The sequence below is a fragment of the Lethenteron reissneri genome, unplaced genomic scaffold (genome assembly GCF_015708825.2).
Source record: "Lethenteron reissneri isolate LAM-NWPU_2019-01 unplaced genomic scaffold, ASM1570882v1 scaffold_1639, whole genome shotgun sequence".
Classification (NCBI taxonomy): Eukaryota; Metazoa; Chordata; class Hyperoartia; order Petromyzontiformes; family Petromyzontidae; genus Lethenteron; species Lethenteron reissneri.
This window is the reverse complement of record NW_026891376.1, coordinates 3445106-3461552: the sequence shown is the minus strand read 5'-3', so window position 1 is coordinate 3461552 and position 16447 is coordinate 3445106. Positions and strand designations below refer to the sequence as shown.

Below are 16447 nucleotides of genomic sequence, written 5' to 3'. Positions count from 1 at the left end.
AAATTCATTCACCTACCCACTCGCACGCTCATTCACCCACCCACAGACAACTTACACAGAGACCCGTAGACTCCCATAGGGACCCAATGACTCATCACCCACAGACCCATAGACTACTCATTTGAGACCCATAGACTCATCAAAAAGAGGACAACATACTCATCGCACAGAGACCCATAAACTCATCACACAGAGAGCCATATACTCATCACACAGAGACCAATAGACTCACCACACAGAGACCCTCGTACTCATCACACAGAGACCCGTAGACTTATCACATAGAGACCCGTAGACTCATCACATAGAGACCCACAGACTCATCACACAGAGACCCGTAGACTCATCACACAGAGACCCACAGACTCATCACACAGAGACCCACAGACTCATCACACAGAGACCCACAGACTCATCACACAGAGACCCACAGACTCATCACATAGAGACCCACAGACTCATCACACAGAGACCCACAGACTCATCACACAGAGACCCACAGACTCATCACACAGAGACCCGTAGACTTATCACATAGAGACCCGTAGACTCATCACACAGAGACCAGTAGACTCATCACACAGAGACCCGTAGACTCATTCCACAGAGACCCACAGACTCATCACACAGAGACCCACAGACTCATCACAAAGAGACCCACGTACTCATCACACAGAGACCCACAGACTCATCACACAGAGACCCACAGACTCGTCACACAGAGACCCACAGACTCGTCACACAGAGACCCACAGACTCATCACACAGAGACCCACATACTCATCACACAGAGACCCATAGACTCATCACACAGAGACCCACAGACTCATCACACAGAGACCCACAGACTCACCACACAGAGACCCGCTAACAGCGCCACCTTTGTCTCCTGCAGTGGTGAACTCGGGATTCTGTCAGGACAAGGCTGATGGGCTGTACCCAGACCCCTCAGACTCCCACAGCTTCTATCACTGCTCCAATTCCCTGACGTACCACAAGCAATGCCCAGCCAACCTGGTGTTCAACCCGGCCATCAGCGTGTGCGACTGGCCCAGTACGTATGGCACATTCACCCCATCCACTCACTCACTCGTTCACCCATTCACCCAACCATTCACGCAAATATACACACACACAGTCACCAATTCACCTCGCCACCCGTTCACTAACCCACCCACTCACTCATTCACCCACCCATTCATTCACTCACTAATGCGCTCATTCACCCACTCGTTCACCCACCCATAGACTACTCACACAGTAGAGACCCACAGACTACTCACACAGTAGAGACCCACAGACTACTCACACAGTAGAGACCAACAGACTACTCACACACAGAGACCCACAGACTACTCACACAGAGAGACCCACAGACTACTCACACACTGAGTCTGTCTGTCGTTTGTGCCGTTGCAGGCAACGTCGCAACAACGACCACCCAGGCAACCACCAAGTCACGTAAGCCCTCAACTCGTGACGTCACGTGTCGTCACGTGACGTCACGTGTCGTCTCGTGACGTCACCACCACCCCTCCACACTCCCCTCCATCTCCATTGCACGCCTTGAGGAGGGTGTCGTGGCCTCTGTAGAAGCCGGGAGGGTGATGGTGGTGATGATGGTGATGGTGGTGATGGGGGTGATGGTGGTGATGGGTGTGATGGGGGTGGTGATAGCGGTGGTGGTGATGATGGTGGTGATGGTGATGGAGGTGATGGCGGTGATGGGGGTGGTGATAGTGGTGGTGGTGATGGTGGTGATGGGGGTGATGGGGGTGGTGATAGTGGTGGTGGTGATGATCATCGCCACCAACGACAACCGCCTTTCGCCACTAGGTGGCGGTGACGTCACCACGACGCTTGTGCAAGGCCATGTGTACCTTGAGGCCACGTGAAGTGTCGAACGCCCGCTCGCAGGAGGTCACGGGGCATACCCAGGTGGCACGGGTCGACTGATTGAGATGACCGAGACGACTGGCTGATGCACCACCTGTGCCCCCTACTGTGCCAAATTGCTGTGTTTTAGCCACCCGGCGCTCCGCTCACTGTTGTGAGAGTCGCTCCTCCGCCCTCCATTGTTGTTGGAGGGCGACTGCCTCCAACTGTCCAGTAGCGTCCTTCACGAGCCTCCTCCACAGAGGCCGATCTTGACACCGCTGGTACCAGTCATCGGCAAGTCCACTCAGCTCCCCGTCCTCCTGTTCCACATCACTCCATCTCTTCGCTAGCCCGTGCCACGCCCATTTAGCCCCCTCGATCCGGCCGAACAAAAGCTGTTTAGGCATGCGGTGGCTGGGCATGTGGGCTACATGGCCCAGCCAACGCAGCCTTGCCTGCCGGAGGGGCTCACCGATAGGACTTTATCCAGATCTTTAGAGGATTTGTGAGCTCCTAACACAATCCAGCCTGGTTAAACCCAGGATTGATCGTAGGCAGGCCAGCCTAAATGTTTCTTACCGGCGAAGATGTTCCATTAGGGGGGTCCACGTTTTGCAAGCATAGAGATGGGAGGGAATGACTGTGTCCGAGAAGACCTGAAGCTTCGTGTGGAGCGACAGACCAGGTAGCTTCCGCATAGCGTTACGCAACCGATGAAAGATATTGCCGCTCGACTGATTCGGAGTGAGACCTCTGCTGTTAAACCGGAGCCGGTCATGAGTACACTGCCCAGGTATGGGAAACTCTCCACTCTCTCCACAACTGCCCCATCACAGACTCATCACCAAGAGACCCATGGACGACTCATTTCAGACCCACAGACTCATCACAATAAGACCCATAGACTCATCACTCAGAGACCCACGTACAGAGACCCGCTAACAGCTCCACCTTTGTCTCCTGCAGTGGTGAACTCGGTATTCTGCCAGGACAAGGCTGATGGGCTGTACCCAGACCCCTCAGACTCCCACAGCTTCTACCACTGCTCCAATTCCCTGACGTACCACAAGCAATGTCCAGCCAACCTGGTGTTCAACCCGGCCATCAGCGTGTGCGACTGGCCCGGTACGTATGGCACATTCACCCCATCCATTCACTCACCCATTCACTCATTAATTCACCTCCCCACTCACACTCTCATTCACCCACTCATTCATTCATTCATTTACCCACTCATTCATTAATTCACCCACCCATTCATTCACCAACCCACTTGTATGCTCATTGACCCGCAAATTCATTCACCTACCCACTCGCACGCTCATTCACCCACCCACAGACAACTTACACAGAGACCCGTAGACTCCCATAGGGACTCAATGACTCATCACCCACAGACCCATAGACTACTCATTTGAGACCCATAGACTCATCACACAGAGGACCACATACTCATCACACAGAGACCCATAGACTCATCACACAGATAGCCATAGACTCATCACACAGAGACCAATAGACTCACCACACAGAGACCCTCGTACTCATCACACAGAGACCCGTAGACTTATCACATAGAGACCCGTAGACTCATCACATAGAGACCCACAGACTCATCACACAGAGACCAGTAGACTCATCACACAGAGACCAGTAGACTCATCACACAGAGACCCACAGACTTATCACACAGAGACCCACAGACTCGTCACACAGAGACCCATAGACTCATCACGCGGAGACCCACAGACTCATCACACAGAGACCCACAGACTCATCCCACAGAGACCCACAGACTCACTACACAGAGACCCACAGACTCATCACACAGAGACCCACAGACTCATCACACAGAGACCCACATACTCATCACACAGAGACCCACAGACTCACTACACAGAGACCCACAGACTCATCACACAGAGACCCACAGACTCATCACACAGAGACCCACAGACTCATCACACAGAGACCCACAGACTCATCACACAGAGACCCACAGACTCATCACACAGAGACCCACATACTCATCACACAGAGACCCACAGACTCATCCCACAGAGACCCACAGACTCATCACACAGAGACCCACAGACTCACCACACAGAGACCCGCTAACAGCTCCACCTTTATCTCCTGCAGTGGTGAACTCGGGATTCTGTCACGACAAGGCTGATGGGCTGTACCCAGACCCCTCAGACTCCCACAGCTTCTACCACTGCTCCAATTCCCTGACGTACCACAAGCAATGCCCAGCCAACCTGGTGTTCAACCCGGCCATCAGCGTGTGCGACTGGCCTGGTACGTATGGCACATTCACCCCATCCACTCACTCGCTCGTTCACCCATTCACCCACTCACCCAACCATTCACGCAAATATACACACATAGTCACCAATTCACCTCGCCACCCGTTCACTAACCCACCCACTCACTCATTCACCCACCCATTCATTCACCCACCCATTCATTCACTCACTAATGCGCTCATTCACCCAATCGTTCACCCACCCATAGACTACTCACACAGTAGAGACCCACAGACTACTCACACAGTAGAGACCCACAGACTACTCACACAGTAAAAACCCACAGACTACTCACACAGTAGATACCCACAGACTACTCACACACTGAGTCTGTGTCTGTGTCGGTTGTGCCGTTGCAGGCAACGTCGCAACAACGACCACCCAGGCAACCACCAAGTCAGGTAAGCCCTCAACTCGTGACGTCGCGTGTCGTCTCGTGACGTCACGTGTCGTCTCGTGACGTCACGTGTCGTCTCGTGACGTCACCACCCCCTCCCCCCACACTCCCCTCCATCTCCATTGCACGCCTTGACGAGGGTGTCGTGGCCTCTGTAGAAGCCGGGAGGGTGATGGTGGTGATGATGGTGATGGGGGTGATGGGGGTGGTGATGGTGGTGATGGGGGTGATGGGGGTGGTGATAGTGGTGGTGATGATGATCATCGCCACCAACGACAACCGCCATTCGCCACTAGGTGGCGGTGACGTCACCACGACGCTTGTGCTCGGCCATGTACACCAGAGGTCGCAAACGGGTTTTGATTCCTTACCCGTACCCGTACCCGGCCGCACCAGGGTCACAAACGGCTACCTGTACCCGTACCCGGCCTGGTACGGGTAGCCGGCTATCGGGTAGGGTACGCGTATCGGGTACCCGGTTGCGACCTCTGATGTGCACCTTGAGGCCACGTTAAGTGTCGAACGCCCGCTGGCAGGAGGTCACGGGGCAGACCCAGCAGGTGCCACGGGTCGACTGACCGAGATGACCGAGATGACTGGCTGATGCACCACCTGTGCCCCCTACTGTGCCAACTTGCTGTTTTAGCCACCCGGCGCTCCGCTCGTTGTTGTGAGCATCGCTCCTCCGCCTTCCGTTGTTGTTGGAGGGCTACTGCCTCCAACTGCCCAGTAGCGTCCTTCACGAGACTCCTCCACAGAGGCCGATCTTGACACCGCTGGTACCAGTCATCAGCAAGTCCACTCAGCTCCACATCCTCCTGTACCATATCACTCCATCTCTTCTCTAGCCTGTGCCATGCCCGTTTAGTCCCCTCGATCCGGCTGAACAAAAGCTGTTTCGGCATGCGCTGGCTGGGCATGCGGGCTGCATGGCCCAGCCAATGCAACCTTGTCTGCTGGAGGAGCTCACCGATGGGACTTTGTCCAGATCTTTCGAGGATTTGTGAGCTCCTCACACAATCCAGCCTGGTTAAACCCAGGATTGATCGTAGGCAGGCCAGCCTAAATGTTTCTTACCGGCGAAGATGTTCCATTAGGGGGGTCCACGTTTTGCAAGCATAGAGAAGGGAGGGAATGACTGTGTCCGAGAAGACCTGAAGCTTCGTGCGGAGCGACAGACCAGGTAGCTTCCACACAGCGTTACGCAACCAATGAAAAGACATTGCCGCTCGACTGATTCAGAGTGAGACCTCTGCTGTTAAACCGGAGCCGGTCATAAGCACACTGCCCAGGTATGGGAAACTCTCCACTCTCTCCACAACTGCCCCATCACAGACTCATCACCAAGAGACCCATAGACTACTCATTTGAGACCCACAGACTCATCACAATAAGACCCACAGACTCATCACACAGAGACCCGCTAACAGCTCCACCTTTGTCTCCTGCAGTCGTGAACTCGGCATTCTGCCAGGACAAGGCTGATGGGCTGTACCCAGACCCCTCAGACTCCCACAGCTTCTACCACTGCTCCAATTCCCTGACGTACCACAAGCAATGTCCAGCCAACCTGGTGTTCAACCCGGCCATCAGCGTGTGCGACTGGCCCGGTACGTATGGCACATTCACCCCATCCACTCACTCACCCACTCATTAATTCACCTCCCCACTCACACTCTCATTCACCCACTCATTCATTAATTAACCCACCCATTCATTCACCAACCCACTAGTATGCTCATTGACCCGCAAATTCATTCACCTACCCACTCGCACGCTCATTCACCCACCCACAGACAACTTACACAGAGACCCGTAGACTCCCATAGGGACCCACTGACTCATCACCCACAGACCCATAGACTACTCATTTGAGACCCATAGACTCATCACACAGAGGACCACATACTCATCACACAGAGAGCCATAGACTCATCACACAGAGACCAATAGACTCACCACACAGAGACCCTCGTACTCATCACACAGAGACCCGTAGACTTATCACATAGAGACCCGTAGACTTATCACATAGAGAGCCATAGACTCATCACACAGAGACCAATAGACTCACCACACAGAGACCCTCGTACTCATCACACAGAGACCCGTAGACTTATCACATAGAGACCCGTAGACTTATCACATAGAGACCCGTAGACTCATCACATAGAGACCCACAGACTCATCACACAGAGACCAGTAGACTCATCACACAAAGACCCGTAGACTCATCACACAGAGACCCACAGACTACTCATTTGAGACCCACAGACTCATCACACAGAGACCCATAGACTCATCACACAGAGACCCACAGACTCATCACACAGAGACCCGCTAACAGCGCCACCTTTGTCTCCTGCAGTGGTGAACTCAGGATTCTGTCACGACAAGGCTGATGGGCTGTACCCAGACCCCTCAGACTCCCACAGCTTCTACCACTGCTCCAATTCCCTGACGTACCACAAGCAATGCCCAGCCAACCTGGTGTTCAACCCGGCCATCAGCGTGTGCGACTGGCCCGGTACGTATGGCACATTCACCCCATCCACTCACCCATTCACTCATTCACCCCCCCCCCCCCCATTCATTCATTCACCCACTCATTAATTCACCCACCCATTATTTCGCCTACCCACTCGAACGCTCATTCAACCATTCATTAACTCACTAATTCGCTCATTCACCCACGCGTTCACCCACCCATAGACTACTCACACAGTAGAGATCCATAGACTACTCGCACTAAGACCGATAGACTTCTCAAACAGGAGAGACCCACAGACTACTCACACAGTAGAGACCCACAGACTACTCACACAGTAGAGACCCACACACTACTCACACAGTAGAGACACACAGACTACTCACAGTAGAGACCCACACACTACTCACACAGTAGAGACACACAGACTACTCACAGTAGAGACCCACAGACTACTCACACAGTAGAGACACACAGACTACTCACAGTAGAGACCCACAGACTACTCACACAGTAGAGACCCACAGACTACTCACACAGTAGAGACCCACAGACTACTCACACAGTAGAGACCCACAGACTACTCACACAGTAGAGACCCACAGACTACTCACACACTGAGTCTGTGTCTGTGTCGTTTGTGCCGTTGCAGGCAACGTCGCAGCAGCCACCACCCAGGCAACCACCAAGTCAGGTAAGCCCTCAACTCGTGTCGTCACGTGACGTCACATGTCGTCTCGTGACGTCACCACCACCCCCACACTCCCCTCAATCTCCATCGCACGCCTTGACGAGGGTGTCGTGGCCTCTGTAGAAGCCGGGAGGGTGATGGTGATGATGATGGTGATGGCGGTTAGTGTTGGTGGTGGTGATGATCATCATCGATGCTTGTGCTCGGCCATGTGTACCAGAAGTCGCAAACGGGTTTTGATTCCTTACCCGTACCCGGCCGCACCAGGGTCGCAAACGACTACCTGTACCCGTACCCGGCCCGGTACGGGTAGCCGGGTATCGGGTAGGCTACGGGTATCGGGTACCCGGTTGCGACCTCTGATGTGTACCTTGAGGCCACGTGAAGTGTCGAACGCCCGCTGGCAGGTCACGGGGCAGACCCAGGTGCCACGGGTCGACTGACTGAGATGACCGAGATGACTGGCTGATGCACCACCTGTGCCCCCTACTGTGCCAACTTGCTGTGCTTTAGCCACTCGGCGCTCCGCTCGTTGTTGTGAGCGTCGCTCCTCCACCTTCCGTTGTTGTTGGAGGGCGACTGCCTCCAACTGCCCAGTAGCGTCCTTCACGAGCCTCCTCCACAGAGGCCGATCTTGACACCGCTGGTACCAGTCATCGGCAAGTCCACTCAACTCCACATCCTCCTGTACCACATCACTCCATCTCTTCTCTAGTCCGTGGCGTGGCCGTTTAGCCCCCTCGATCCGGCCGAACAAAAGCTGTTTAGGCATGCGGTGGCTGAGCATGTGGGCTCCATGACCCAGCCAACGCAGCCTTGCCTGCCGGAGGAGCACACCGATGGGACTTTGTCCAGATCTTTCAAGGATTTGAGCTCCTCACACAATCCAGCCTGGTTAAACACAGGATTGATCGTAGGCAGGGCAGCCTAAGTGTTTCTTACCGGCGAAGATGTTCCATTAGGGGGATCCTCGTTTGGCATGCATAGAGATGGGAGGGAATGACTGTGTCAGAGAAGACCTGAAGCTTCGTGCGGAGCGATAGACCAGGTAGCTTCCACACAGCGTTACGCAACCGATGAAAAGACATTTGCCGCTCGACTGATTCGGAGTGAGACCTCTGCTGTTAAACCGGAGCCGGTCATGAGCACACTGCCCAGGTTTGGGAAACTCTCCACTCTCTCCACAACTGCCCCATCACAGACTCATCACCAAGAGACCCACAGACTACTCATTTCAGACCCACAGACTCATCACAATAAGACCCATAGACTCATCACTCAGAGACCCACGTACACAGAGACCCGCTAACAGCTCCACCTTTATCTCCTGCAGTGGTGAACTCGGTATTCTGCCAGGACAAGGCTGATGGGCTGTACCCAGACCCCTCAGACTCCCACAGCTTCTACCACTGCTCCAATTCCCTGACGTACCACAAGCAATGTCCAGCCAACCTGGTGTTCAACCCGGCCATCAGCGTGTGCGACTGGCCCGGTACGTATGGCACATTCACCCCATCCACTCACTCACCCACTCATTAATTCACCTCCCCACTCACACTCTCATTCACCCACTCATTCATTAATGAACCCACCCATTCATTCACCAACCCACTAGTATGCTCATTGACCAGCAAATTCATTCACCTACCCACTCGCACGCTCATTCCCCCACCCACAGACAACTCACACAGAGACAGGTAGCTCCCATAATGACCCAATGACTCATCACCCACAGACCCATAGACTACTCATTTGAGACCCATAGACTCATGAAAAAGAGGACAACATACTCATCGCACAGAGACCCATAGACTCATCACACAGAGAGCCATAGACTCATCACACAGAGACCAGTAGACTCATCACACAGAGACCCACAGACTCACCACACAGAGACCCGTAGACTCATTCCACAGAGACCCACAGACTCATCACACAGAGACCCACAGACTCATCACACAGAGACCCGTAGACTCATCACACAGAGACCCGTAGACTCATCACACAGAGACCCACAGACTACTCATTTGAGACCCACGTACTCGTCTCACAGATACCCATAGACTCATCACGCGGAGACCCACAGACTCATCACACAGAGACCCAGAGACTTATCACACAGAGACCCGCTAACAGCTCCTTTGTCTCCTGCAGTGGTGAACTCGGGATTCTGCCATGACAAGGCCGATGGGATGTACGCAGACCCCTCAGACTCGCACAGCTTCTACCACTGCTCCAATTCCCTGACATACCACAAGCAATGTCCAGCCAACCTGGTGTTCAACACGGCCAAAAACAGATGTGACTGGGATGGTACGTATCGCACATTCACCCCATCCACTCAATCACTCATTCACCCACTCACCCAATCATTCACGCAAACACACACACACACAGTCACCAATTCACCTCGCCACCCGTTCACTAACCCACCCACTCACTCATTTGCCCACTCACTCATTCACCCACCCATTCGCTCATTCACCCACTCGTTCACCCACCCAAAGACTACTCACACAGAGACCCACAGACTACTCACACAGAGACCCACAGACTACTCACACAGCAGAGACCCACAGACTACTCACACACAGAGACCCACAGACTACTCACACAGCAGAGACCCACAGACTACTCACACACAGAGACCCACAGACTACTAACACAGTAGAGACCCACAGACTACTCACACAGTAGAGACCCACAGACTACTCACACACTGAGTCTGTGTCTGTGTCGTGTGTGCAGTTTCACACGACGACGCAACAACGACTACCAAGGGAACCACCAAACCACGTAAGCCCTCAACTCGTGCAATCTCGTGTCAACTCGAGGCTACACGGGTCACCTTTGTCTGTGTCTATAGGCCCTGCTGCTGCTACTAACAGCACTTGCCCCTACAGCCCTGCTAGAGGCTACACGGGGCACCTTTGTCTGTGTCTATAGGCACTGCTGCTGCTACTAACAGCACTTGCCCCTACAGCCCTGCTAGAGGCTACACGGGACACCTTTGTCTGTGTGTCTATAGACACTGCTGCTACTAACAGCACTTGCCCCTACAGCCCTGCTAGAGGCTACACGGGGCACCTTTGTCTGTGTCTCTATAGACACTGCTGCTGCTACTCACAGCACTTGCCCCTACAGCCCTGCTAGAGGCTACACGGGGCACCTTTGTCTGTGTGTCTATAGACACTGCTGCTGCTACTCACAGCACTTGCCCCTACAGCCCTGCTAGAGGCTACACGGGGGACCTTTGTCTGTGTGTCTATAGACACTGCTACTAACAGCACTTGCCCCTACAGCCCTGCTAAAGGCTACACGGGCCACCTTTGCCTGTGTGTCTATAGGTGCTGCTACTAACAGCACTTGCCCCTACAGCCCTGCTAGAGGCTACACGGGACACCTTTGTCTGTGTGTCTATAGACACTGCTGCTGCTACTAACAGCACTTGCCCCTACAGCCCTGCTAGAGGCTACACGGGGCACCTTTGTCTGTGTGTCTATAGACACTGCTGCTGCTACTAACAGCACTTGCCCCTACAGCCTGCTAGAGGCTACACGGGGCACCTTTGTCTGTGTGTCTATAGACACTGCTGCTGCTACTAACAGCACTTGCCCCTACAGCCCTGCTAGAGGCTACACGGGACACCTTTGTCTGTGTGTCTATAGACACTGCTGCTGCTACTAACAGCACTTGCCCCTACAGCCTGCTAGAGGCTACACGGGGCACCTTTGTCTGTGTCTCTATAGACACTGCTGCTGCTACTAACAGCACTTGCCCCTGCCGTCTGCTAAGAGGCTACACGGGGCACCTTTGTCTGTGTGTCTATAGGGGCTTGTCGCTCACAGCCACTTGCCTCCTTGCCCTCTGCTAAGAGGCTACACGGGTCACCTTTGCCTGTCGTGCGCAGAGTACGTGGTGGACTTCTGCAAGGCGAAGGTGGACGGGATGTTCGCGGACCCAGGGAACTCGAACGCCTTCTACCACTGCTCCAACCACTACACCTACTACAAGCTCTGCCAGCAAGGCCTGGTGTTCAACCAGGGGCTCGGGGCTTGCGTGTGGCCATACCAAGGTGGGTCGGCTGTCTGTGCTGTGCGTGTGCGTGGGTGTGTTTGTGTGTATGTATGTGTGTGTCTGTATGTGTGTGTCTGTGCGTGGGTCTGTGTGTCTATGTGTGTGTGTCTGTGTCTGTGTGTGTGTCTGTGTGCGTGTGTCTATGTATGTGTGTCTGTGTGTGTGTCTGTGTGTGTCTGTGTGTGTCTGTGTGTGTCTGTGTATGTATGTGTGTGTGTCTGTGTCTCTGTGCATGTGTCTGTGTATGTGTGTGTATGTGTCTGTGTGCGTGTGTCTGTGTGTCTATGTGTGTGTCTGTGTGTGTCTGTCTGTGTGTGTCTGTCTGTGTGTGTCTGTCCGTGTGTCTGTATATGTGTGTGTGTGTCTGTGTCTATATGTGTGTCTGTGTGTGTGTCTGTATATGTGTGTCTGTGCGTGTGTCTGTGTGTCTGTATGTATCTGTGTGTGTCTGTGTATGTATCTGTGTATGTGTCTGCGTGCGTGTGTCTGTGTGTGTGTGATGTCTCCGGCAAAACAACCCCCTACCTCCTCATGGTGCCGGATGGACAACGCTGACGTGAGCAGTGCTGTGGGGGGAGGGCCAATTCAGATTGGCCTTTCCCCTCATGGCGTTTGTGACCACCACAGCGGCCAAAAGGGGGCTCTGGACGGGTGCAAGGGGCTGGTAACCCCTCCACCTTCAATTAATTACCGCTAAACCACGACGGAAAAATGTAATTAACAAGCTTGTGCCGGAGGCCCCGGGGGGACAGGCGTCTATGATGTCTCCTGGCCAAACCCCATTTGGCGGAGCCAGGAGACTGAATCTTCACCCTCGGGGCTCCTCCAGAAACAACGAAAAGCCACTTCGTGTGGCCACGTGGAATGTTCGAACGCTCACCGCGGAGGAGAGGCTGCCACTCCTCTGTCGGGAGCTGGACCGATACCGCCTGGATCTCTGTGGTATTCAGGAGGTCCGGTGGACCGGCTCTGGCTCCTGCCACCATGAGGGGTGGACATTCCTCTTCTCGGGGCAGGAGACTGCCAAACAACAGGGAGTGGCTCTTCTTCTTAGCGTGGCGGTGAGGCATGGGAAGCTGTAAGCCCCAGGCTACTTTGGGCTCGGCTTCCCATCAACCAAGAGGCGAGGAGTGGTGGTCGTGGTTACTTATGCCCCCGCTGAAGATGAACATCCGTGGAGAGATGCAGGCAAGGCCGATGAGTCAAATGCCTTCTATGACCTCCTGTCACAGGTGCTGGCTAATGTGGCCCCTCAGGATAGAGTGATCTTGTTGGGCACCTGGTCTGGAGTGATTGAAAGGCATGGGCCAGATCAGCTCAATAACAACGGCAGGAGGCTGCTAGATTTTTGTGCAGCCCATGGGCTTGTAATTACCAACATGCTGTTCCGGCATCGGCGCATCCACACATCATGGATGCATGCCGGGTCCAAGCAAGAACATCTGCTGGACCACATTGTGACAGAACAGCGGATGCGAGCTCATGTCCTTGACACCAGGACCTATCGTGGAGCTGATCTGCCCTCTGACCATCGACTTGTCATCTGTAAGATGCGCTTGCCATTCTTCCACTCCGGTGGTGGGTGTACACCCAGGACCCCATTCAAACCCTTAGTGGCCTGGTCTCAGAAGGCTGATGAAGGTTGGCATCGTTGGCATCGTCCCCCACTCCTCCTGATGTCGAGGGGAAATGGGCAAGGTTTAGGACTGCGACTCATGCAGCCACAATGGCTGCTTTGGATACACGGTCCAGACCTCCCCAGAGACCCTGGCTGACAGAGGAGGTGTTCAGGATAGTTGAGAAAAAGCGACAGCCTTCGCTCGGAGGTTCGGAGAACCGTGAGGCGCTGCAAGGATGGGTGGTGGTCGCGGGTTGCTGAGGAGATGGTGGTGGTGGTGGTACTGGTGGTGCTCGTGGTGGTGGTACTGGTGGTGGTGGTGGTGGTAGTGCTGGTGTTAGAGATGGTGGTGGTACTGGTGGTGGTCGTGGTAGTACTGGTGGTGGCGGTGGTGCTAGTCGTGATGGAGGTGCTAGTGGTGATGGAGGTGGTGGTGCTAGTGGTGGTGGTGCTAGTGGTGGTGGAGGTGCTAGTGGTGGTGGTACTGGTGGTAGTGCTGGTGGTGGCGGTGGGGTAATCCCGTGCCACCTTTGTCTCTCTCTCTGTGTGCCTGCAGGAGTCTAGGTTGGAGTCATGGGACTTCCAGGCAATGAAGACGCCTCCTGCAATGTCACCATCACCACCATCAATTCACTACCATCATAATCATCAACACCATCATCACCACCACATCACTACCATCACCATAATCATCGTGACTACCATCACCACCACTATCACTACCATCACCACCACTATCACTACTATCACCACCACTATCACTACCATCACCATAATCATCATGGCTACCATCACCACCACATCACTACCATCACCACTATCACTACCGTCACCACCACTATCACTACCATCATCATGATCATAGGGGCTGATGTTCCTCCTCGCTACTAGCAGCACTTGCCCCTAAAGCCCACTAGAGGCTACACGGGGGACCTTTATCTTTGTGTCTACAGGCACAGCTACTCACTACTAACGGCACTTGCCCCTACAGCCTGCTAGAGGCTACACGGGGGAGCTTTGTCTTTGTGTAGTGTCTTGAATCACGGACAAATAAACTCCTTTGAGCCACACACTGTTCATTGTCTTTCTTTCGACAAGGTCCTTAACACACTAACCTGTGTTTTAATTTAGTGCGCTGATCTTAAAGGTGCATTGAAAAATGTTGACACTCCGACTGATGCTCCTGCTGCTGTTGTGGAGTGACTCATGCTGCCAGCTATGGCTGCAGAGGTTTGGTGGTACATGTTGTTGACGTCGTTTATTGTGAAAATTTGGTCACAGTTCCTATGATCACTGTTTCATTTGATTTTATGGCTTTATTTTGGTGATTTTAGAAAAGTTTTTTCGGTTTGGCCATGTTTGTGTTGTTGTAGTAACGAGTTAGACTGATGGCCTTAATCTAAGTTGTCTTGTGGTTGTTGTTTGTGTTGTTGTAGTAACGAGTTAGACTGATGGCCTTAATCTAAGTTGTCTTGTGGTTGTTGTTGTTGTTTGTGTTGTTGTAGTACAGAGTTAGACTGATGGCCTTAATCTAAGTTGTCTTGTGGTTGTTGTTGTTGTTTGTGTTGTTGTAGTACAGAGTTAGACTGATGGCCTTAATCTAAGTTGTCTTGTGGTTGTTGTTGTTTGTGTTGTTGTAGTACAGAGTTAGACTGATGGCCTTAATCTAAGTTGTCTTGTGGCTGTTGTTGTTGTTTGTGTTGTTGTAGTACAGAGTTAGACTGATGGCCTTAATCTAAGTTGTCTTGTGGTTGTTGTTGTTGTTTGTGTTGTTGTAGTACAGAGTTAGACTGATGGCCTTAATCTAAGTTGTCTTGTGGTTGTTGTTGTTGTTTGTGTTGGTGTAGTACAGAGTTAGACTGATGGCCTTAATCTAAGTTGTCTTGTGGTTGTTGTTGTTGTTTGTGTTGTTGTAGTACAGAGTTAGACTGATGGCCTTAATCTAAGTTGTCTTGTGGTTGTTGTTGTTGTTTGTGTTGTTGTAGTACAGAGTTAGACTGATGGCCTTAATCTAAGTTGTCTTGTGGTTGTTGTTGTTGTTGTTTGACTTGCATCCCACTGGGATTTTTGCACACAGCGTTGGTGTACGGTGCCTTCCCTGGTCTCAGACTCCGGATCGCCCTCAGTACTTCCTCAACAGCTGGAACCTCAGCCAGCCACTCACAGGGGGTGACCTCTTCCAATATTTGAGGCACCGCAGCCTCAGCAGGGTTATCCCCACTTTGTGCCATGATGTTTTCCTGGCTGAGAGAATTTCCCTCCCCCAGGACCTCACAGAAATGCTCAGAAAATCTGCAAACCTGTTCCTGGGGGTCGGAGATTGGATCACCGTTTTTTCCTCTAATGATGGTAATAGGTGTGGCGCTGCAGGTTACTTTTTTGATGGAGTTAAATAGTGATTTGTGATCACGGGCCACTGAGGCAGACTCCATCTCCTCAGCAACCCGCGACCACCACCCATCCTTACAGCGCCTTACGGCTCTCCGAACCTCCGAGCGAAGGCTGCGGTAAGCCTCCTCATTCTCTGACGTGGGATGCTGTAACCGATGAGAGTGGGCCTGTCGCTTTTTCTCAATTAACCTGAACACCTCCTCTGTCAGCCAGGGTTTCTGGGGAGGTCTGGACCGCGTACCCAAAGCAGCCATTGCAGCTGCATGAGTCACAGTCATAAACCTCGCCCATTTCCCCTCAACATCAGGTGGAGTGGGGGACGATGCCAACCCCAGCTGCAAGCGATGATGAAATTCATACACACACATACAGACACACACATACACACACACAGTAAGACACAGACAGATACACACACATTAAGACACACACACACATACACACAGACACACACACACAGACACACACACACAGACACAGAGTCGCCCCGAGTCACCGATCTCGTCGTCTGTATTTATAGAACACACGAAGGCGTCAGTCGCTAATCGCTCAGTTGCATCGTTACCCCGTCAAAGATTAAAAAAACAAAATCAAACCT

At 53.0% G+C, this 16447-nt stretch overlaps 2 protein-coding genes across 10 annotated transcripts in view; both read left to right on the top strand.

Moving 5' to 3' along the window:
* Positions 1–16447, top strand: part of LOC133362996 (chondroitin proteoglycan 2-like) — a 210168-nt gene that overhangs the window by 23603 nt on the left and 170118 nt on the right. The gene's annotated exons all lie outside the window — the stretch shown is intronic.
* LOC133362994 (uncharacterized) overlaps positions 1–16447 on the top strand; it is a 52760-nt gene that overhangs the window by 27038 nt on the left and 9275 nt on the right. For 3 of the 5 annotated variants that reach the window (XM_061581984.1, XM_061581985.1, XM_061581981.1), the window contains 13 exons: positions 896–1054; positions 1420–1461; positions 2845–3003; positions 4021–4179; positions 4547–4588; positions 6036–6194; positions 6953–7111; positions 7725–7766; positions 9097–9255; positions 9918–10076; positions 10512–10559; positions 11674–11838; positions 14015–14253. In XM_061581984.1, the coding sequence (XP_061437968.1) occupies positions 896–1054; positions 1420–1461; positions 2845–3003; positions 4021–4179; positions 4547–4588; positions 6036–6194; positions 6953–7111; positions 7725–7766; positions 9097–9255; positions 9918–10076; positions 10512–10559; positions 11674–11838; positions 14015–14022 (1460 nt within the window). In that variant the 3' untranslated portion in view covers positions 14023–14253. Of the gene's footprint in view, positions 1–895; positions 1055–1419; positions 1462–2844; positions 3004–4020; positions 4180–4546; positions 4589–6035; positions 6195–6952; positions 7112–7724; positions 7767–9096; positions 9256–9917; positions 10077–10511; positions 10560–11673; positions 11839–14014; positions 14254–16447 lie in introns of those variants that run through there. The other 2 variants (XM_061581982.1, XM_061581983.1) reach the window with 2 other exon arrangements.